At 39.2% G+C, this 23,244-nt stretch overlaps 2 protein-coding genes and 1 long non-coding RNA gene across 5 annotated transcripts in view; 1 reads left to right on the top strand and 2 right to left on the bottom strand.

Moving 5' to 3' along the window:
• The window catches only part of SYCP1 (synaptonemal complex protein 1), a 42,910-nt gene extending 40,763 nt beyond the window's left edge, over positions 1-2,147 (bottom strand). Inside the window, exon 1 of the mRNA XM_083746000.1 lies at positions 1,871-2,147. The gene's annotated coding sequence lies outside the window, so the exon portion shown is untranslated. The remainder of the gene's footprint in view (positions 1-1,870) is intronic.
• A 43-nt stretch (positions 2,148-2,190) lies between these two features.
• Positions 2,191-4,837, top strand: LOC310847879. The gene is made up of 2 exons (XR_014566060.1): positions 2,191-2,228; positions 2,775-4,837. It is a non-coding gene; the product is annotated as an uncharacterized lncRNA (long non-coding RNA).
• Positions 4,838-5,301: 464 nt separating this feature from the next.
• Positions 5,302-22,810, bottom strand: LOC310847867 (bile acid receptor-like). Of its 3 annotated transcripts, none has more exons than XM_083746042.1 (11): positions 22,510-22,810; positions 14,244-14,351; positions 13,540-13,902; positions 12,391-12,531; positions 11,434-11,561; positions 11,245-11,349; positions 10,180-10,279; positions 8,753-8,881; positions 8,387-8,488; positions 7,834-7,947; positions 5,302-7,277 (listed from the first exon to the last, which is right to left on the bottom strand). In XM_083746042.1, exons 2-11 carry the CDS (start codon positions 14,305-14,307, stop codon positions 7,039-7,041), a joined length of 1,485 nt encoding a protein of 494 aa, XP_083602168.1. In that variant the 5' UTR covers positions 14,308-14,351; positions 22,510-22,810; the 3' UTR covers positions 5,302-7,038. The 3 variants fall into 3 exon arrangements, with proteins under 3 accessions (XP_083602168.1, XP_083602167.1, XP_083602169.1); XM_083746041.1 differs by having other exon boundaries at positions 14,244-14,421; positions 22,510-22,770; XM_083746043.1 differs by lacking the exon at positions 22,510-22,810 and having other exon boundaries at positions 11,245-11,561; positions 14,244-14,334.
• Between the last annotated feature and the right edge of the window lie 434 nt (positions 22,811-23,244).

Genomic DNA, 23,244 nt, shown 5'->3' on the forward strand with positions numbered 1-23,244 from the left:
CTGAAGACTGATGAGATGCAGACTCAATCATTTCCATAGCCAACTTTTTTCTCCCGATTTATTTATTATTGGTTTATTTATAATTGTAATTATTTATAAATTTTCTATACCACCATCTGAAGCATAGGAGCCAACTCCTAGGGACCAATACAACTTTGTGCCGCCCCCCAGTTGAGCTCCCCCCCCCAATTGAACGGCATTGCCATTCAAAAGGTGTGATTGCACTTCATCATGTGACTGATTATGCAGCGTGGGGCTTGCCTCCTCCCTCCCCAATAAAATTGGCACCCCTGATCCAAAACTATCACAGCGTAATTTACAATATAAAAACACAAAAATGCATACTGTAATAACAAACAAAACCAATACAGTTTAAAATGCCATAGATTGTTTAAATGTGTAAATGATTAATAGTTCTGGGGAACTCAAAAGCTTGTAATGCACACTATTTTGTGATATTTTGATTGGGCTAATCAAGGTGTTTCCCTAATATGGATTTTGGAAATTTTCTTGTAGGCCAACATAGCTATATTTACTTTTTGTAAAATTATATACTTTGTGTTTGGAAAACAAGCCTTTTGTAATACTTATAAACTTTTTATTGTGACAAGTTGTATCAATTGATAGTGTTCATCATTCTCTATTAGAATATTGTAGATCTATTGAATTCAACGTACACCTCTGTGCAACAAACAATCCAGCACTATTACACTGTATATGAGAATTTAAAATGCATTCCTTGTGAATGATAATGATGAACAGAAATATGAAAACAGTTGGTCATAATAATATTTGTCCATAATAATATTTGTCTATCTGAACCAAACATTTGAAAATTTAAAAATATGGCTGCTTCCAAACAACCTACGTATTTGTCGAGCATTCATCCTAATTTTGTGCCACCAGGTTAGAACATTGTCAAATCAAGGGTTATCCCACACTTTTCAGTACATTTTCCAATGATTTTCCTTAGTACAAAAAACAAATATTTGTGGGAAGTAGGTTTGCTGTGCAAGACCTCCCAATCAATGCTAATTGTGTGATGTGAATTTGCAAGTAGGTATTGTATCCTACCAGAAAATAGTGAGTCTGAAACTTTGGGACTTTTATGGTGGAAGTGCTTCAAACCTCTGTGAAAGCCATCTTTTCCATCAATTTCCATTCATCTTTTCCATCAAACCTTTTGCATATAAACTCTTGGTCCCCACATAATGTTGTAGCCTAAATGTCTCTTAAATAACTCCATACCATATTTTCAGTTTACCAGTCTCCATCACTCCCCTCTTTGGTCTCCCTAACGTTATCTATTTTGTGAAGCAACATGTACATGGACAGTGACTTGTGAATCTTGCTGATGAAATCAGACTCAACTTTAAAGTTTTATATTCCAATTACGGTTGCAAGAAATGCAAAAAAAATAAAAAATCAAATACAGTAACACAGTTGAGGGTCATATGAAACAGCGCTTTCCCACACAAGACACTTTCTTGCATTTCACATGTGTAAACTACAGTGGCTAATATTAGATACATTTGACAATTCTTCCTACCACCCTATTACCAGCATTCACGCTTGCACACAAATAGTGCAGGCGCTCCCCCCTTTTGTTTTTTGCATTTTGTAAAAACGACAGCAGCGCTGACTGCATCACGTTTTGCTGCCTGAAACTGCGAGTCAGGCGCGCAGATCTAAGAGGTGTTACCCTCCCCCTTCAGACGCACCAACTGACGCGAATGTGGGAGCTAAGACTGAGGGGGTAAGTGAGCCTGTACGAGCGAGAGTGCTATAGGCTGAGAAAACGAAGTGGAAGGACAGATATATATGTGTATATGTGTGTGTATGTACCTTCTATGTATATGTGTGTGTATATATCTTAACGCCTCAAACGGCTGTAGGAGTATACAGTACAAAGGAAAAGAAAAGGCGGGAAGAGTCCGGTAGCGGGCCGTGTGCAAAGGCGCGAGCTGGCGGGTCGGCAGTTTACTTTAACGTGTCCTCTCCTCTCCCTCGAGGGGGCTCCATCAGGATTCCACGGTGTGAGCTGCCCCCTTCAGGGGGAGGGGGAGGGGGGAAGGAGTGGGATAAACTCCGCGATGATTTCGGCCCCTCAAGAAGGGGAACCACGTGCGCGGCCGGAACCGTTGCTCCCCTGGCGCGCCCGCCGCCCCTTTCATTTTGACCATATCCCGGGCCGGATTTAGGTTTGATGAGGCCCTGAGCTACTGAAGGTAATGGGGCCCTTTATATGTCCAGCTGTCCTTTGTCAACAACAAATTGTCGCTGTTTTTTTGTGTTGAATATATGCTATGTGGTAATTTATGGACCTAATACAGTATCTAAAGCCATTTGCACATAACAGAATATGTATTTTATCAAAGCAATTGTCAAACTGAAATACAATTAAGAAGAAGTATATTAATTGTTGTTGTTGTTTAGTCGTATCCAACATTTTGTGACCCCATGGGCCAGCGCATGCCAGGCACTCCTGTCTTCAAGTATTTTAATAGTGAAATACAATTAAGAAGTATTTTAATAGTGAAATAATTATTAAGATCTAACTTAAAATGATTGGGGTCCCATTACTTACATCATAGGAGCCTACACAACACAAAACACTGTTGCTGTATGTAGGTTTTATTTTATTTGTTTTTTATCTTATATTTTGGAAATGTATATCCAGGGTTTTTTTTCCTTTAATTTTTTGGGGGCCTAAGCTATAGCTTGTTTAGCTTATACACCGAAGCAAATGACTGCACTAGTTTTTTTTCGTTTAGAGCTGCTTCGAATAGGCTCTCAGCGCAATCCTATACAGCTCTGCCCAGAAGTAAGTTCCTACCCTAGTGTGTAGATGACTGCGACATTCATCACATCTGGAGGAATTGGCTTTCAGCTGAGCCCAGGTCAGAGAGGGACTTCTCCAAAGACCCTGTTCACACAATGAAACCAATGGCGAATTGAATGGCAGGGGGAAAGTGAGTGTCAGAACATGGGCTAGCACGGAGGGTTGCTTGCATCCAGTGTTAGACCTACTGACATTGAGACCCGTTGAAATGAATGGGCATGACTAACAGACTCATTATTTGTATTGCATTCTCTGAGCAGGAGGACTAACGCTGAATACAACCCAGAGTAGCCGTGTGTCTTGCTTTACATTAGACAGCCCTCTGTTTGAAAGGCTTTCCTCACAAAGTCAAGTTTAAAGTAAAAGAACCATAAAGGAAAACAAAGGCCTTGAAATTATCCATGAAGAGTTAAGCACCTGGACAGCAGACTGAGTTATTTTATTTGTTTGTTTGTTTGTTACAATTTATATACCGCTTGATTGTAAAAAGAAGAAGCAACAAACAACCTCAAAGTGGTTTCATCTGGTAACTATCACCCGTATTATGGTGAGATGTGTTGTATTTCTATTTAAATTTAATAACTATTTTTTATAAAATGTAAATAGGCAGATGCAGATTTTAATGGACATCTGCATCACCTTTCGCACTCTTTCTTGTTACTGCACATGCAGCCACCGTAGAGAGCTGCTGTCAGTCAGTTTAGGCCAAGAATGGGGAACCTGTGCCTTCCAAAGCTTGCTGGACTCTCAGTTCGCACTGGCAAGCATGGCCAGTGATCAGTGGTAATGGGAGATGGAGAGCCCAGCAACATCTCTAGAGCCACAGATTCATCCCTGGCTGTTGGCAATACTGAACTACATGGACCAATAGCTTGACTCACAAAAAGGCAGCATCCAATGTTAATAATAATAATAATGTTTTTATTATTTAATACCCCACCCATCTGGCATGTTCCTAATATGCAAGGATGTCACTTTAAAACACCTTTAAGATTCAGCTCACTATCTCATCCAGAATGTAGTGGACAAAAGTGAAAATTAATTATTTCCCTTTACTGTTCTCATTTTTTTAGTGTTCATCATAACCAACTGTAACTATTGATATGTTTACATACCATGCTAGGCGGTATGTCCACATTGTTAGGATACTGATTTGTCTGCTCTGAACTAATATGTCAATGACAAAGATACCTTATGTCAGCCTTCCCTAAACTGGTGTCCTCCAAATGTTAGGAACCACAACTCTCCTCAGCCACAACCAGTGGCTAGGGCTGCTGGGGGTTTTAATCCAAAACATTTAGGGGCGGGGGAATCAAGATTTGGGAGGGTTGACATGGCAAGGAATCAACCAATTGTGACATCCAAAAACATGCACATTGCATCTTTTATTAAAACTTCTCCACATCAGCTTCTTAATGCAAGGAGGAATGTAAGAGGGCAGATTTCACAGCCTGCACAAAGGCACAAAAGATCATGATTGGACTGTTTATTCCCCCACCCCTCCCATATTTAAAACAGAGACAGAGAGCTTCTAATTTCATTGGAACACATCATTTCCCCATTTTAAATTGGGATTCCCATGAAATTCAGAAAACTAGTTTTAATGTTAAAAAAGCCAGGCAATCTAATTACTGCTCTCCTATATCACATATAATTCGATTCTAAAACTGGACAGTAAATGGGACTACAGTCTCATATTTTAAGCAAGCCATGCTGGGCAACACAATCATCTGTGTTAAGGGCCAAACTGGATGAAGATTTATGCATTTATGTGTTTCTTACCAGGGTTAGCAACATAGGTGTTTTATTTGCAGAAAATGGCATGGGGATCACTATTGGGCTGGATCTAGACACATCAAAAAAGCATTTCAGTTAAACCCCTTTTAAAGTTTGTATGAGAAATCGGATTGGGAAAAATGGAACTCCACACCACCATCTGGTGTCACAGTGTTATAATGCATAAACAACATATATAAAGTGCTTTTTATTTGCCAAGGTGGCTGAGTCCTTGTTCTATTGAGTTGTAATCTGCATCAGACTTAACTTGGCTACTATTTGCAGAAAATTGAAAAAGAGGGCTTGAAGCCACTCCTTCACGTCCAATTTGGCCTTCAGACTAAAATACCGACATTCCTAAACCTTGCTGAATGTAGACTAACATATAGGTCCCACTTAAATGGCATCTTTGAATCTGAATGGATGAATGAGAAAATAGGATACTTGGAATAAGATCCAGGCTTAATTAGTCATTTATTTATGGCAAAGTTCTGTGGCAAAGGTCATATGATAAAATTGGGTCGTGGTTGTGGTCTTAATTTTCTTTTCAGTTTCATTTCTATAATTCTTTGATAACGTTTTCTTCAGATTTTTAACAAAGCATGTTCTGACTTTAAAGCAAAGGACCATCATTTTGGATGACTAATGATACATACAAAAAACAACTATCTTGCTGCAGAAGACCAGATTGATAGTGCATTTATTACACTTAAATATATATCTGAAAAATATAGACCTATACAAAATATTTCACGTATTAAAATATTAACTATATATTCAGATAAGTTATTTACATTATATTTTAGGTATGAAAAATAATTTTAAAATGCAAAAATAACATAATATAAAAATGCTGAGATTTTAAGCCATGTTTTTAAAATATTGTTCTAATATCAGGAATTTATATTTTGAAGCTGATAGCTGAAATCTGTTTCAAATGTTTGCTACTACATTTGGAAATTCAGTGAACATTCCATTTCAACTTGTAGCATTAACTCACTTCTAGTATGAAATTAAGTAAATTTCTACTTACACAATACTGTAAAGGTTTAGCTACACAGTTCTTTTGATTTTGATCCATAGCAGCAAAGGCACTGTACATCAACAAATTCACAGTTTTAAAGGTTTGTTTATAAGCATTCAGAAAAAAATACTGCAACATTTAAGTTTCAAGAAGACTAAAGCAAAACTGGTTCATTATGGTTTATATTTAGCAAAAGAACTGAAGCTGTGAAGAGATGTCCACAAAAACAGATGATAATGTTGAACCATATATTGTAGCAAATTGTAAACAAAGAATTCAAAAATGCATGGGGTTTCACTAATTGAACATCCATCAAACTAAATTACCATTGCTTGATCTAAAGGGGGGAAATACATAAAATAATAGCAGATACAGTATAGTGAGTTATCTTTCCAGTGCATCCTGTAACTCTTGTTACTGAAAAATTTAATCAAGGACAGACATCTGGACTTAGTACTGGTTATTCTGGCTGTTCCTCAACTAGAACTGGCAAGTAAATAAAAAGATATAACTACCAAATTATTAAAATTTTGGTCTAAACTATAATCAATTAACTATAATCAGTTTGTGGGTTACCAACTATCCTGGGTGATTATAATTTACTACTCTTTTTCACAATTGTGTGATATACTAATTACATAACCGATCATTTCATTATTTTGTTCTCTAATGGTTATTAGTTAACTTTAATGTTTAATTGCTTACAACTTTGACAAACAAGACGGTGAGTGTTGTGATGTGAATAATGTGGTTTGGAGACATGTACATGTTTACAACAGAAGCACCAGGATCCACTTCAAGTCACTGAGAAAGTTATGTAGTCATAGTAGTTGCAGTATCCATCTAAGCTGTAATAGATTTCTTATGGACTATCAGAGCATACACCTGTGTAGGCTTGACAGGGCAGGGATCCGTTCCCTGCTCAACTTTCCATAGTCTCCTGTGTGCTGCCCTATATAAAGGATTTTTCTGCTGTCAACAGTTCTCCCACTCATTTAAAACCTTCCTGGGCAAAGAAAGATATACTTTCTAGAGGTGTCAAACAGCACATGTAAATAACCTGATCCATACCATTTTAAGCTTGTCTTTCAGATACCCTTGCAATTGTGGCAATGTTATATAGGTTATACATGCTCTGATACCTTTTCAACTGCAACAGATGTGTGTGTGTGTGTGTGTGTGTGTGTGTGTGTGTTTATAACACAAATGGTATTTTCAATCCTCTCACCAACTGATCTATCTAGGCTTTGCAGGACAGTATTTTATTTTATTTTAAAAGAATCTATAGCCATTTAACATAAATGGGATTTTTTTAATACAAGCACAACAACTGGTAAATAGCATATTTTGAAGAAAAAACAGTCCTGTGTAACAACTTAAGTAATTGGCAGATTGTTTAATGCAAGTCCCATATTTCACAAAGTACAGGTATCCGCTTAGGATCCCTTGTTCTCCAGGTTATTAGGACTTCTGAGTGGTTGTGATTGAGGGTTCTGAGTTCAGTGAGTCGCCCTATGAGACGGGCAAAATGTTGTGGTTCTTCAGGGTGATATATCTTTGAATACTTGTACAGAATTCCTAAAAAGGGTTCCTGGAGTTTCTCCACATGTTGTTTGTTTTTTAGGAGTGGACGATCTGAAAAAAAAAGGAAAATTAAAATTACATAATGCTATGCAGAACTCAAACATATATTCTCCCAATGTGGTCATGATGCCATAAAATTATTGAGTGTTATGTTATTTCCAATCACCATGAGCTTGCACTTACGTAAAATATTTCTGTAAAAAATTATTTTTAGTACTAAAAATGATCAGGATCTGATAGCACAATCTTCTGTCTAGCTACTCTGAATTGTCCTTTGAAGTTTATTAGTGCTTATTTCTAGGTAATGCTGCAATCCTATACCCCTTTACCAGGGGGGTAAACACCATTAATTTTAGTAGGTGGTTTCCAAGTCCGTCCAACCACCCATGAAACAAAATTCTGCTTTCTTCTGCCCCTGCAACCCTCTGTGCACCCCAGAGGATCCTCTTAAGCAGATCAGTGCAGATTTACTAACATGTAAGTTCAGTTGCAATCAATGGGACTTACAACCAAGATATTAAACCTTGAAAGTATAAATACTTTGATATAATTTTCTTTGACACTATTCAGTTTTAGTATTTGAACACTGTTTAGTTGCTCTATATACCTGAAAAAAACACAGTAGTTGCAACAAGCAATGCATACTCTCTCTCTGTCACATTGAGTTCTCCCATGCTCCTGTAGAAATAAAATAGTGCAGTGATAAACTCCTCAGTGATACCTGGAAAAAAACCAGAAGATATCAGATGGTACCTAGACAACATATAATTGACTTATTTTTAAGATTAGATAGCATATATAAGATACATATAAGATTTTAGGTCAAGCCACTCAGAGGAAAGGGAGTGGAGATAAAATATTAATGTGCAAGAAAATACCAGGGTGCAGAATTAAGTTTTATCAGGCATTTAAATATATTAGTGGAAGAAGTCACAGATGTCAGGGTGCAGAGAGATGAATCTAGAACATTCAAGAAATGCAGTCTAAAGTGACTAATCAACAAGATCGATAGTCTATTCAGCAGTCTAATCAACAAAATAGATAGTCAAAGAGGTATTCTGGCTGAAAATCAAAAGTATCTTGCTATGAAAAACTCAGTAATCCAGTAAGCAATGATTTGAAAATTTACTAAAAGTATATTTGTGGGACAGCTCAGTTACCTGTTGTAGTAGTTGATGTTGGGCTTTCTTCAGTATGAGACAGTCCTAAGTAAGTACTTTTATCTTGAGCACATATAGCATTGGCAGAAAATTTTACTTGACCTAGAGCAAGGGAAATGAAAGTCTATAAGAGCAGATTTTCCCTTTTAAAGTTACCTTATGATTATCATATTTTTAAATTTGTGTCACAATGTATCATTTGATAAAGTGAGAAGAAAGAACCATTTATCCCAAGGGAAGGTCATATTTGGGAAAGGCCTTAGGGTAAGCCATATTCCACCTCATCAAATGCATATAGTGAAGTGATCATGGCAAGCACGTATACGCATGAATTTATTAAGTTCATCTAATGCTAACATAACTTACTTTCATGGAATGATGACTGGCATTCAATCCCTTGCTCATTGTATATCTGGGCAGAACGTAAAAACATTGTTTCAATTGTGGAGCCTTTCAGCAATGCAATCTGATCATCACTGGCTAAACTTTCGAACCCTATAGAGAAAGGAATAGGTAATCAAATTACATTGATTTTTGGTAGTAGGTATATATCTGAAACTTGACAGCTCTTATATAAGCTTTTTAATCTTGCAAAGAATACATATTTTTGAGAATCAGATCTAAAGTTTGAAAAGTCCAGCTACAGACACTCCCAATTATATCTTTTAATAACGATACATTGATTCAAAATGCTTCAAAGTTTTAGCAAAGGTGAGGTAGGAACTTCTATTGGATCTGGCCATTTTCCCACTAAAAATCCTCTATCTTATGCTGCTTTTCTCTTCACTGTGGAAAAAAGTCCTTAGACTTCTAATGTCACAGTGCTATCATACTCTTTCAGTTAAGCAGTACTGTAACCTATAAGCTTTTTAGCATTAATTCAAAGATACCTTTTAAAAAAGTAATAATAGGGGTTATAAAATGGTGCCCACTACAAAGGTAAATGTATGCCAAGCTGTAATAAAGTTTGCTTTCTCAATACATCACTGGGTATATCAAAACAATGTAGCTTTAAAGAGTCAGAAAAAAATCCCCTAAGGCTCCAGACACCAACCCATTATGGCCAGTGGAAGCATTTGGAATGTTCATAAATGCCTTGGGTGCCAGTCACAAAATGGCTTCTTTGAAGGCATAGCAAAACACAAAATGGCTGCCATGTCTAAAAGAGCACAAAAAGAGACAAGACCACAAAAGGTTGCAGATATCAGCCTTGCCACATAAATGGGGAAAAGGCACTTATATCAGCCATTTCTGCAGTCACAGATAAAAGCTCTTTGCAGCTCTCCTCTGTTCAGAACAGAAATAAGGGTGGGTGTTTAATGTTGATATCCAGTGAAATGTGGGCATGTCTGAAAGGGCATGTTCAATGCAAGAGAGGCTGAACCAATGTAAACAGGAGCAGAACAGGAAAAACAGTCTTGCAATCTGGATTTTGAGGGGATATATAGAGACCTTATGTGGGCACCATAGGAGGTATTGGTGGGGGCACCTGTGCCATTATATTTATTCATAAAATTTGTATATCACTTGATTTCTGTTAATTGCATCTCCTGCACTAAGGTATATACATTTGTGGAGATATCACTACCCTTCCATTATTTCAACAACAGCAGTGGACTTTCTGAGAAGAAAAAAAACTGGAATAAGCACTGGGAAAAGAAGAAGGGTTGCAAATGGATGATGATGATATGTGCTCACACACCCAGCCCAATAAAATGTGAGTGGCATGGCAGTTCCATGCTAAATGCATAGTGTGGAAGCACCCCAAGAAAATTTCCTGTGGAATGCATTACCTGGAAGTCTTTTTGTAAAATCCACTAGTACCTGGACATGAACCATAGCTGTTTCTGAAAGATGTAGGAAGTTCTCTTCAGCATTGGCAGTTTCCTGCAACTAATTAAAAACATGTATTCACAAGATAAACCAACAGAAAGTTAGATTATTTTTTTTAATTCATAAAATTTATACGTTGCTTGATTGTGAAAAACTTCAACGTGCTTTACAAAAAAGATCAAACAATGAGATTGGCAGTAAAGGTAGGTATACAAAAATGTCCGTAAAGGTAAAGGGACCCCTGACCATTAGGTCCAATTGTGACTGACTCTGGGGTTGCGGCGCTCATCTTGCTTTATTAGCCGAGGGAGCCGGCGTACAGCTTCCGGGTCATGTGGCCAGCATGACTAAGCCGCTTCTGGCGAACCAGAGCAGCGCACGGAAACGCTGTTTACCTTCACGCCGGAGTGGTACCTATTTATCTACGTGCACTTTGACATGCTTTCGAACTGCTAGGTTGGCAGGAGCAGGGACCGAGCAACAGGAGCTCACCCCGTCGCAGGGATTCGAACCGCCAACAGGCACCAAAAAGTGTACAGTGAAGGTTCCTGCCTAATATTAATAGGCAGGGAGTTCCAAATTGTAGCTGCTGCCACACTTAAAGATTGTTTTTTTTACAAATGCAGAACAGGTATTATGTGGCACCTATAACAGTGCTAGTTCTACAGATAGAAACAGTCAAGTGTGCATATATGGCATAAGGTGATCTCGCAGGTTAACTGGTCCCAAGTTGTTATGGCCTTTATATATTAAGAGTAACACATTGAACTTGGCCCAGTAGCAAATTGGCAACCAGTGCAGATCTTTGAGCACTGCTAGTGTATGCTGACAAGGCCCCACTCATGTCAGCAATTGTGCTGCAGCCTTCTGCACTAACTGCAGCTTCTGGATCAAGTGCAAAGGAGGCCCGACATAGAGCACATTGCAGTAATCCTGTCTGGAAGTAACCAAGGCATGAACCACTGCAGCCAAGCTTTCCCAGGCCAAAATTCACATTTGCTATATTGCTGTTTATGAACACATACAAACTTCTTTGCTTCCTCCAAGGGAATTGTGCATTTTTGATGGGCAGCCAAAATATGGTCAATGAGCTGATGTTCTCCAGGAGTCAGTTCCATTCGCTCCTGCACCTTAGAAAGAAAGATGTGCATGTCTTTAAAGCAAAATACAACAGTTAAAATACAACAATCAAAATTATTTTTAAAATACCCTACTTTTAAAGATTTTGTTGTAGAGGATACATGCTTGTTGTCCACTCCCTCAACTTCCATTTTGATGCTACAAAGGAAGCTACTCTTCTTTCTGAGGCGTTTTGATTTACACTGGACTTCTGTTAGTAGACCTGTAAAAAATGTAAACCAGAGGGGGAAACAAGTTCCAGAAAGGCATTGATTTCAAGCATGTTCCCTTGCAGAACATTTAACAGTATATTCCTAGCCATGACTACTCTGAGGGGTGAGGCTGCAGAGAGGTTGGTGAAGTGCAAACACACCAGCAGGAGCACTGGATTGGCTCCACTGGTGCATTTGCTCCATGCCCACTGCCTCATCCCTCTTTCTCTCCTGGTAAGCAACAGCAACAGCTCATATAGCACCCCCAACAACCCACTTCTGCCTGATCCTATACAGAACCCCACTTCTGATGACAGCTCTAGTCTTCTTAATCTAGTCAGTGCTAGAATAATAGGTCTGGCACCCACCATTTTAATTTTCAATAAAGCCCTCTGTGTAGCATGGCTCAGGAGCTATGTGAATAAATAGAAGCTGCCTGCTGTCTCATATCAAACAGAATGCTGCCACCAACTAAGTCTTCTAGAGTTCACCCATATAGGAGGGAGGCTATCAGAGGTAGAGAACACTTTGTGAAGGTCCCACTGTAACCAGCCCTGTGCATACACCCAGACCTGGTTAGCTTCAGCAGAGTTGTTAAATACCTTTATACCATGAGATCAAGTTTAGAAACATGTTTCTAAGTACTGATACCTAGCAGAGGTGGAATTAATACCAGTCTAAAGACTAGGAAACTATTCTCTTAGTGAACTCCCCCCACCCCACATGCACACACACAACTTCGGAAGGAATACCATTAGTTGCCTTTAAACATGGCAGGAAAGGAAAATTCCTTAACTCAGCAGCATGTCAGAATTTTTTTGTTGTAATTTGGGCACTCACATTCAGCCAGCATTCCCACAGCTTTACATTTCTTTAGGCGACACTCCTGACACTTCCTCCTCATATACATATCCATTTCACAGTGGCCACCATTCTTGCATCTGTAGATGGCGTTTTTCGTGATGCTACGTCGAAAAAATCCTAGCATACACATTTGAAACAATGAGCATAAAAATGAGAAATGATACAGCTGATAAGACAGCCTGTTGCCCTCACATGCAGTAGAGGATACTGTCCTGTCACCATTGTTGAAGTAAGATTTAACTGCCAGTTAAATGGACTACCACTCTCATAATCCCTGGCCATTGGCCATGCTGGCTGAGGCTGATGGGAGTTGGAGTCCATTAGCATCTAGATTCCACCAAAACATCCTTCCTCTTAGCCCTGCATTTGTAAGCCAGAGCCTGGGACTTTACTGTCCAAGTTATCCCCATGGAAACCCATGCTGCTTGTCCTTAGGAACATAGACAGTTTCCTTATACTGAGTCAGATTAACAGTGTTTCCCAACCTTGTGCCTCCAGCTGTTTTTGGACTACAATTCCCATCATCCCTTGCCACTGGTCTTGCTAGTCAGGGATGATGGGAGTTGTAGTTCAAAAACAGCTGGAGGCACAAGGTTGGGAAACACTGGATTAGTAGTCCCTCTGATCCTGTGCTGGGTGGCATCTATTCTCTAGTATTTCATATAGGATAGAATTGCCATATTGACACCAGCTTTTGGAGCTGTTTCCACTGATTTTTCCATCGCATTGTCATACATCCAGGTTTTCCCTGACATTTTGCCAATTCAGCAAAATTCCCCCCGACACCATTTTTACACCTCATAACCAGGACATATAAGAAATTTTCCTGATGTATGGCAAGCCTAATACAGGACATTCCTAGGCTGACTTCAAGATACTGGAGATTGAACTTGGCACCTTCTGCATGCAAAGCAGATGCTCTGCTACTGAGCTACTGCCCATATCAAAGTTGGGTGTCTATCTTACTACCAGAAATGTAGTCCAACAACATATGGAAGGCCATAGGTTCTCTATCTCTGCCTTATGCACTAGACCTTTCTCCCCAACTTTAACTTTGCACTAGACTTTTCTCCCCAATTTTAACCAGCGGACATTCTCTGATTCACAAAATTATTTCCCCATTACCTTTGCAGCCTTCACAGGTGAGTGCGTTGTAATGATATCCTGAAGCCTTGTCCCCACAAACCACACAGAGCTCTTCCTGTCCCTTTATTCGCAAGGCAGAGTGACTAAGCCTGGGTCTTTTCTGTCCAAGATATCCTCCCCCATCATTCTGGGCACCCATGCAGGTGGGCTTACTGAGTTCACAATTGCTGATGATGTATTGCCCATCACTGTATTGAGAATCCAAGTTGTATGTGCTGTACTGTGTTTGGGGAGATGGAGTCTGTAATGCTGCAGGAAACTGAATGGTTGAATACTGACAATAAGGAGCAGCTTGGAAGTCAAGATCTTGAAGTGGATAACTGATGTGTTCTGGGAAGGCATCTAGATTATTTTGAAAAATCACATAGAAAACAGTGGATTAGTTTAGAATTTTACATCTCTAAATTATACAATAGAGTATAACAGAATTGTTTGTAGAAGGGCACCCTATGTATACAGTTCTGCTGACAATATTATCCTTGATTGGAGCATTTACTGTTAATTTTTAAAAATGTCAATAATAATAATAATAATAATACTTAAATTCTTTGATCCCCTCTGCTGAAATGGCACACTGGATGGCTTTGAATTGTCCTTCATGTATCAAACATATATTTAACAACTGTAGAAATTCAGTTCATACACAGAGAGACATGTGGATAATTGCCTTTTGCTTAACTCACCATAATACTGGATTGGGTCACTAAGGCAGTACCCATCGGGTATGGTCACAAAGGTATTTGCCATAGTCTGCTCTAGCTGCCACTGCTTTATTCAGTTCAGAATGTTACCTGCTTTCAAAAAGCTTCTAGTTACTTTAAATTGAAGAGTTAAGATGTTGTCAAAAGATAAGATTATTTCCTGAAACAATTTATTGGAGGAAAAGGAGAAATAGTTAGAAAAACTCTACAGAGTGCAATAGAAATAGAAATATTATGTTGTGTTAGTACAAATACAAAGTTACTAAGGAACTGATTCTGTTGAATCTACTGTTCCTTTAATCTTACTTGTTTTAAAGAGAATCCACATTTCTATTAATACTTACCCTCAAATATTCTCAGTTCTCACTCCAGATATTAGCCTGGATCCTGACGGCCTCAGAATGTCATTATTTCTCAGTAGGAATGCAGCTGCTGGGAAATTACTTTTCTACATTTATTATTTCCTTTGCAATCAATGAAGATCTACAAGGCCTGTATTTTTAGTGTCAGGTAAGTAGGGTGGCCATGTGTCCTACCTAAAAGAGGACAGCACCCTATATGAAGGGCAGCCTAAGGACATCTCTGTGTTTGACAATACCTTCTATTCAGTTTCATAAGGTGGGAGAGCATCTTGCCCATCAACTTAGTTAACTAATCTTAGTTAACCTTTGGATCACCTGGGCACAATCTTCTCCATTACTGTGATATACACAGCCATTGATAAGGTTCTGCAAATCTCACTGAAAAGTCTCACAAGAACCTAAAATTTCAGATCTCATGATATTTGTGCAAAAACATCCACACCTGGGGCTTTTAGCATTGCTATTCGGATCTACTGCATTAGGAGGGAGGGGGACAGGTGAAATGAAGAAAAGTAATGGGATAATTGCCAAATATATATATAACAACAATACTGTGTAGAAGCCCCTTTAAAAACTTAAGAACTATGCGGAAAGATCTGTCTAAAATTATCCCTAGCCTAATGAATCTAGTGGCTTCCACTAGTAAATTGAAAAAGGCTCAACCCTAGCACCATCATCCCTTCAAAGCCCAAGGAGCATCAACATTTGCATACTTTCACATGTACCCTGAGAACATGCCAGTTAGTGCAAGCCCAGAAAGAAGTAGTAAGAATGGCTAATTTATATGCAGTACATGTAAAAAACCAAGAAAAGACAGATAAAGAGATCAGTTGTCTAGAATGGGAATGAGCAATGGAAGATCATCCTCCCTTCCAGCACTGCCCTTGGCTCCAACAGTGATCTATAAAAAAATATATAACATGCTACTTCTCAACAATCTCTACCAGAGACCTCTCCTTCTGAACTGGGTGACTTGTCAGAGAGTTCAAATAGCACATGATGCAAAATAGTGTCTATATCCTGAAAAGATCACAAGTAAAAGTTTGGAGTTTTTGATATATATTATTAGATTAGTTATTAAAGATAAAAAATAAACATTAAACTTTAGTATCTGTGATTAAACAAGATGAGATCTTCCCATTTGCTAAGGAGGCAGAATGAAAGATTTCCATGGATTAATGTGCTTGTTAAAGAACTGAACTGGATAACTTCTGTACATATTTAATACATTTTTGGAAATGGGTTAAATGCCATTTTCATACATTTACAGGGAAGAAAGTTATGCCTTACAGTGATTTGTACAATGCATGCCTGAAGCAAAATCACAAAGCATATTTCTGGGGAGAAGCACTTTCCAAAGTAAAAAGCCAATGAAAACAGTTCAATAAAACCCCAAGGAAACAAAAAAAAATTCCTTCCAGTAGCACCTTAAAGACCAACTAAGTCAGTTCTTGGTATGAGCTTTCGTGTGCATGCACACTTCTTCAGATACACTGAAACAGAAGTTTCAGTGTATCTGAAGAAGGAAGGAAACAGAAGTTTCAGTGTATCTGAAGAAGGAAACAGATAAGAACACAGGGCCATCTAGACTAGAGAGCTAGTGCTGATAATATACCGTATTTTTCGCTCTATAACACGCACCTGACCATAACACACACATCGTTTTTAGAGGAGGAAAACAAGGGAAAAAACATTCTGAATGAAACAGTGGATGTATCATTTTTGTGCTTCATGCTGTGGCCACAGACATGTGATCTGATGGTGAATTTGGGGTGACCCAATGCATAAATCCTGAGAATTCCTGTGGATCCATGCTTTGTAACCACATTTTTGCACCATTGCAGCCCCAGGCAACAGTGGGTGCGTGATTTTTTTGGTGCAGGCTGTAGCCATGGACATGCTATGTGATCTGATGGTGAATTTGGGGTGACCCAATGCAAAGATCCTGAGGATCCATGTGGATCTATGCTTTGTGACCACATTTTAAGTGGAGAGTGAAGGAAAAACAAAAGGGACATGAGAGGGGTGTGCAGAGAAGCAGCTGGCTAAGAATGCAGGAGAGGGATTTAACGGGAGGGAGGAAAGAAAGGCAAAAGTTTCCCCCCACCCAAGCCAGCCATCTCTCTCTCTCTATCTCTCTCTCTCTCTCTCTCTCCCCCCCCTCTCTCTTTCCCTCCTCCCCTCTCTCTCTCCCTCCCCCCCCTCTCTCCCTTCCCCCCTCTCTCCCTCTCCCCCAGCAGCAGCGGAGCACAGAGAGGAATTAGAAGGAACGACACCCTGCTTTCCCCTCTGCTTGCCTGGAGGGGAGGGGCTTTCCCTGCTCTTTGTTCCGTTTCAGCAAACACAGCAACGAAACAGAGAAGGGGGGGCAGTAAGACCCTGAGGCAGAATGCAGGAAAGCAGCCGCTTCCTCTTTTCAGGTTTCCCTTCTCCGTGAAGCGTGATTTGATTTTTGCCTGGTTTTTCGGCTCCAGGGACCACACATTCGCTCAATAACACGCACAGACATTTCCCCTTCCTTTTTAGGAGAAAAAATTTTCGTGTTATAGAGGGGAAAATACGGTACTTTTGTTTTTCCTCAGTGAGAGGCTGATCCTACTGATGTGAAATCATGTGGGAAATGTTTTTTTGCAAGAAAAACTGTGAACAGGAGACTATCTTTCCAATCCTATAAGGATTTTGAATTCCAGTGTGGGGAGTCACTTGGATTCTTCATAAATAATCTTCAATGAATAAAAAAATGTTAGGTTGCAATTGGCCCTTTCTAGACCATCTATTCACCATCTATTTTCTCTGTCTATTGCTCTTCTGGCAGTGAAGCCTCTGACACTGATTGACTGAGCTGATGTTTAGGCTCAGAATGTTCTGTTGCTCTGGACACTAAAGAGTTTGCAGTTAAGATCCTGTGAGGGAAGCCAATGTTGTCAGTTTGGAACTACTAAACCTTACAAAAAAGTACAGTAGGCTGAAGAGTTGGGAGAGGTCTGGTGTGTGTGGAAGCTGAGAGATAGCTTAGAGACAGAAGGCTCAGAAGCATGGAGGCTAAAGGGAAGGTGCAGTTCAGAATGGACTTAGAAAGGAACCTGAAGGAACCTGAAGGGTTCTTAAAGAAAAATATCAGAGAAGATGGAACGGAGGAAAAGGGAGAAGTGACAGAGAAACTTGGCAGTGCTAAAATAAGCTACAAATGACAAAGGAAGAAAACAGGCAGCTTCTCTCTCTCTCTCTCTCTCTCTCTCTCTCTCTCTTCCTCCCTCCCACCCAAAGGCCACTTTCCCTCTTGGCCAGCCCTCTAGGGGCTGCATGCAGTGAGTATGCCCCCCACCACTCAGGCACACAGCCCCTCCTCCACAGCCGATTCACTGAGGAGTGACGTTATTGCCCCTTCTCCACTTGATCTGTCTAATGACCAGGAATATGCCTCCCCATGAGGGCATCGGGCTTTGCTCTACCCAGCACTGTATCGCCTTTCCTTTTTATTTTTATGTTTTGCCAGTGCTAATTAATGGCGTCTTAGCAGAGAAGGAAAAATATTTTGGGGCATAGATCAGGCACCTGAACTGGAGTTTAGCCATCTCTGGGTTAGATCCTGATGAATGTATTCTGCCGTTTATGGACCTGCCTAAGTACGTTTGGCACATGAAAGCTTATACTAGCCATTACGGTGCTACAAAATTATGTTGCTATTATGTTCTGGCAATTCTAAGGATGTAGCAAAAGGCAGAAGCAAAAAGAAAATTGAGGGGAGGGGGTTGAATTTCTCTGATCAGCCAATACTTTGTCTCCAGACCTCTTGTTTTAATGTGGTTTGTACAGCAAGGATTGCTGGAAGGGCAGAAAAAAATGTCTCATGGCCTGTTCAATTTTATTTACAGATTTCTAAAAAGACATTTTTCTGACATGTTCCTCATGCAGACATCCCACCCCCCTTCCACCACAGAGCAGGAAAAGGTGAAACTGTATAGTATGACAAGAATGCTGCCACTTGCTATCTCTGTTTGTAAATGTTTGTTCAAAATAGAAGTGCCTTGATGAATCATGCAACCATTATCAATCTGATCAGTTGAGCATGTACAAAGTCTACATGTTTTAATCAGCAAATACGCACTTTAAATGGAGCATTGTGTGATTTAAATTAGATCATAGTTTTGAATATTGCTTTGAGGGAAATGTTGCCCTTCCTTTAACCAATTCCTGAACAAAATAAAAGAGATAGCAAGGAACTAATTCAGTCACAAAAACAAATCCTTCCTCATTCTCCTGCCTAGGATTCTACTGCTGCCTTCGCTGCACACAAACCACAGTGCACATTCTTCATAACAGGCATGTACTGAATCATGCTGTGTGATTATATATTATGATATACATATTATATTGAATGCTAAATAGCACTATATTTTTGTATGATTAAATGTAACATGAAAATCATTGGTAATTTTAAAAAATGCAATAGTATTTTCTGAACCCAGAAATAAAGTGAGCACTGAACACTTTTAGAGGTATAAACATCTACTGAAAAATCTCCACCTTAGCCTGTGTCTTTTTTTAATAATAAAAAAGTCTAATTGTAGGAGGGGAGGCAGCTGGAGGTGTGAAAGGGAGAAAATGGAAAGAGCAAAAATGGAATTGGTTGATAGGGAGTGCATTCGAGAAAGAATTAGAGTGAGGTGAGTCTCTGGCCTCACGTACGATACTTTTGGCTTGGACCCTGCTCACTGCTTGATGCAGCCCCTGGAAATTCCCTTCTGTGAAATTCAGCCTTTGGGCTAAAATAGGTTTCCCACCTTTGATTTAGATTGAAAATGTGAGTAAATGAGCTGAACCTGTGTCTATACTGGCACAGTTAGTTTGTTCTGCATTAGCTAAGTGCCAGTTGTCAACCCATGCATTCTGTGTCACAGGTTAGTTGCATATTTAATGTGTGCAAATGTACAATGGATATAATTCCTTGTATTTTCCCGTTTTCAGGGGAGTGTAACATTGCATATATTGCCAAAATGACATTGTCCATTCACAAAAGGGAAGTATAATCAGATTTGGTACAAGAGTACAAAAAAAAATGTTGGGCCCCTTCACCCCCTGTCATAGAATTCCAAAAACAGCCCAGTAAGGACTGTGTATGCTCAACTGCCATGGAATGCTGATTGATTTTTCTGTTTCTGAAACGATTATTCTGGACCCAGGCCAGTAGAACTTACCGGTATATATGAGTAAATGTAAGTAGGATTTGGTTTGTCACAGTGCAAAATACTACTACTACTACTACACCAGGAATGTGTAAGGAACTTTACAGAGTGCAGCAGGACATATCCCTGACCTATCCCTGATTCCAGGGAAATAACAAAGGAACAAATTCACAGCCATCGTGCAAAAAAAGAAAAGTAAAATGAAATCCTGTACAGGTGTTAATATTAATATGTGTTCAAAGGTAAAATCTAACCATATGGCCACAAAATCACAGTGGAATCCCTTTGGAGAAAATACCAGTTCTAACAAAGACACTGCTCAGCTGCTAGCGTATTATTAATGGCAAAAAATATGCAGTGCTTGCTCTATTACAGCATATAGAGCATAGGTCTTGCAGGACACCCTCCAGGGAGTACTTCAGAATGTTTGAACCGACAGTATATTAACATCTATCGTAAATATTTTGACAGTTATGTCAAAAGGGAAATTTCTTCACCAGGAAGAATTTTAGGAATTCAAGCTGAAAGTCTTCTCACATTTCTGAAGTGCACTCATATCCTGGGAAAGAATATGAGGTTGCAGGGCAACTAGATTTAGGCAGTAGATTTTAACCTTGATTTGGATCCTGTCCTAACCTTTTCCTCCGCTCCACATACTGAAACTCTAAATCATGGGTGGGCCAATATTAACTAACTAATGCATGCTTTTGCGTGCATTATCTTTTGTTACCTTTTGCTGCTATCAGAAGAAAGATCATGCTATAATTCAAATATTTAATCGTACAGAGAAATCTTTCATACTTTCAAAAGCCTGGAACCATAAATCGAAGTGTGCCTTTAGTTTAATAAGCTTCCAGCTAAGGTTGGTTCTTTCTTAACAGAAAATACCACAACAGAAATATCAAGTGGAACGGTTAAGGGTTTTGTTTTGTTTTGTTTTCACTGCAAACAAGACTCAATTTATGCAAGTAAATACCTCCAGGAAACTGAATAAATCCTGTGCATTGATCATCATGTATGGCAATCACATACACATTTTTTGTGTACAGTGGTGGGAAACAATGCCAATTGTGGCCTACTAGTGTGTATACAGACCCATCAAAATACATTTGTGTGTTATCATCACACAACATATGGATAATATTGTACGATTTTGCCATGTTTGAAATGATCCTAACTGGGCCTTACTTCCAAGTAAATGTGCCTGTGATCAGAGATCCAACTCTTAACAAATCTCTATATTATTGGCATCTACAACCACAATGCATTCTGAGATGCATTCACAGTAACAGAAGGATTTTGTAAAACTTTGTCCAGTTACCTTTTCAATTCAGTGTAACAGTAACTCCCTCATTCCAACAGCACAAGGATTTCTACTTGTACAAAGGAACTTCTTTCTTTGTGGGCCCCTTAAATCTGCCCTGGGGGTTCAACTTTCCAGAGTAGACTTGAGGGAGGTGCAGGGAAAGGAGAGGGTGGCAGAATTTTCAGTTGCACAAGCATAAATCCTTGTGCTGAGGGAATGAGAGAGCTGAATATCTCCCAGTGTCTCCACTAGTTCTATCCTGAATACATTGATATACTCATTTTATATGATCTAATTGTACTTTCAGGTTGTTGTTCTTTTTTACTTGTGACAATAATGCTAACTGAACATGCCTGGCACCCACAATCCACTATACTTACATCTCTGTTGACTACTCTTGCCAATGGACTATTAGGTTCATGATGGGTGAAAGAGCTATTGTGGTGCAATTTTTTTTTAAATGTTAGTTTTCCTTAAAATGCACTAGTTTTCCTTCCACTGTACAGTATTTAATAAAAAGGAAATTAATATGGTGTGGTAACTCACTTCTTCATAAACTAGTGCATGGCAGGTTATTTCAGAGCAAATGAACCTAGGGGGCAATTTTTCAAATTGCCGCTGTAAATTTAGTGATCAGCAGCAATTAGCAGGTAATAACATTTCCTTGCTGACAGGATGATCTTTGGGGGAAGAGTCCTTGGGGGAAGTCTTAGCATACATAATAATTTAGTCCCTGACTATACTCTTTATTAAACACCAAGCTACTTCCAATGGGACTAGACTGCATGCCTGACCAAACACATTTTTTTCAGAATGTTACCATAATTTCATTTCGTTAAAACCCAATAAGCACCTGTCTGTTTAGATGACAAATATAACTACCAAATATCTCATTCTTAAAATACTAATACTAAAACTTCAGAATTTCAAAATTCATCACATATTAGCTAAGTTGCAAAATCCAATTCTCATGTAAAATGAAAATCTTATTGAACTATTAAAATGATTCAAATGCACTGTGCAGGTAATATCGTCTAGTAGGTATAAATCTAATATGTGCCAACAACCTGTGCATGCTAAAACAAAATAGGCTCTGCTCTCATTACAGACAGTTAAACGTTCTGCCTGTAGACTAATATATACAGTAAATGACACAGCACTTTAGACCAAGAAAATAAAGCTTTATGGTGGTGGGAGGGGGAAAGAACATACAGTATCAAAAATAAAGCGTTAGAAAGTAAAATTAACTGTTCAGGTGCATATTTCATTATAATTAGCGCTGCATTTAGAAAATCAAATGCCAAACTTGACATAATCATCACATCTCCCAAGTATAGTCGTATGTCAAGACCAGACAATCCTAAGGCATTTACAAAAGACATTAAAATACTTACAGTGCCTAGTTCCAAGGAGCTGTTTTCTTATAGTTCCCCTTTGGGGTGCATCTGGAGCACAGAGAGCCTTTTCTGTATTTATCAGTTTCTTTGCATTCACATTGGCTCCAAACACTTTGCAGAGCAGCGCTTCACTCTATCTGAGAGACACAAACTTCCCACACAGCCGTTCTGAGGGTCAAAGCAAGGGCAGCAGCAAGACCACATAAATCAAATAATAACTGAATAATCAGGGACAGAGGCCATTGGGACCCACACGTCACATTTTCCCAGCAACCTCTCTACCCAGTTCTCTAGCAAACTTTTTTTTGTTGTCCCGGTTAGAGTCTGGCATTTCCTCATTTTGATTGCTTCACATTTGACAATCTTCACAGTGGAAGGACCACTTAATTGAAAGAAAAACAGCAGTCATTTTACAATGTGAAACATGGTGAAGTGGTTAGTGTATTGAACTCTTGACCAGGGAGGTGGACTTATTGAGCACATAGTAACTAGCTGAAACCAGATAGCTAAACACTATCTCTTGGCTCCTCAGTGATTTAGATCAGGCTTCCTCAGCCTCGGCCCTCCAGATGTTTTGAGACTACAATTCCCAGCATCCCTGACCACTGGTCCTGCTAGCTAGGGATCATGGGAGTTGTAGGCCAAAAACATCTGGAGGGCCAAGGTTGAGGAAGTCTGATTTAGATGCTGCTGTTGCCACAGTACCAGCCAAGGTGTCCAATGCAATGTTGA

Source organism: Podarcis gaigeae (assembly GCF_964106915.1).
Source record: "Podarcis gaigeae genome assembly, chromosome: 6".
NCBI lineage: Eukaryota > Metazoa > Chordata > Lepidosauria > Squamata > Lacertidae > Podarcis > Podarcis gaigeae.

Excerpts from the sequence above, each read along its gene's own strand:
- LOC310847867 (XM_083746043.1), bottom strand. The coding sequence starts at position 14,307 with ATGGCAAATACCTTTGTGACCATACCCGATGGGTACTGCCTTAGTGAC. Across the intron at positions 10,280-11,244 it reads TGGAGGAAGCAAAGAAGTTT|TTGCAGGAAACTGCCAATGC; the intron begins GTATGTGTTCAT and ends GTTTTTAATTAG. Across the intron at positions 7,278-7,833 it reads AACTACTGTGTTTTTTTCAG|ATCGTCCACTCCTAAAAAAC; the intron begins GTATATAGAGCA and ends TTTTTTTTTCAG.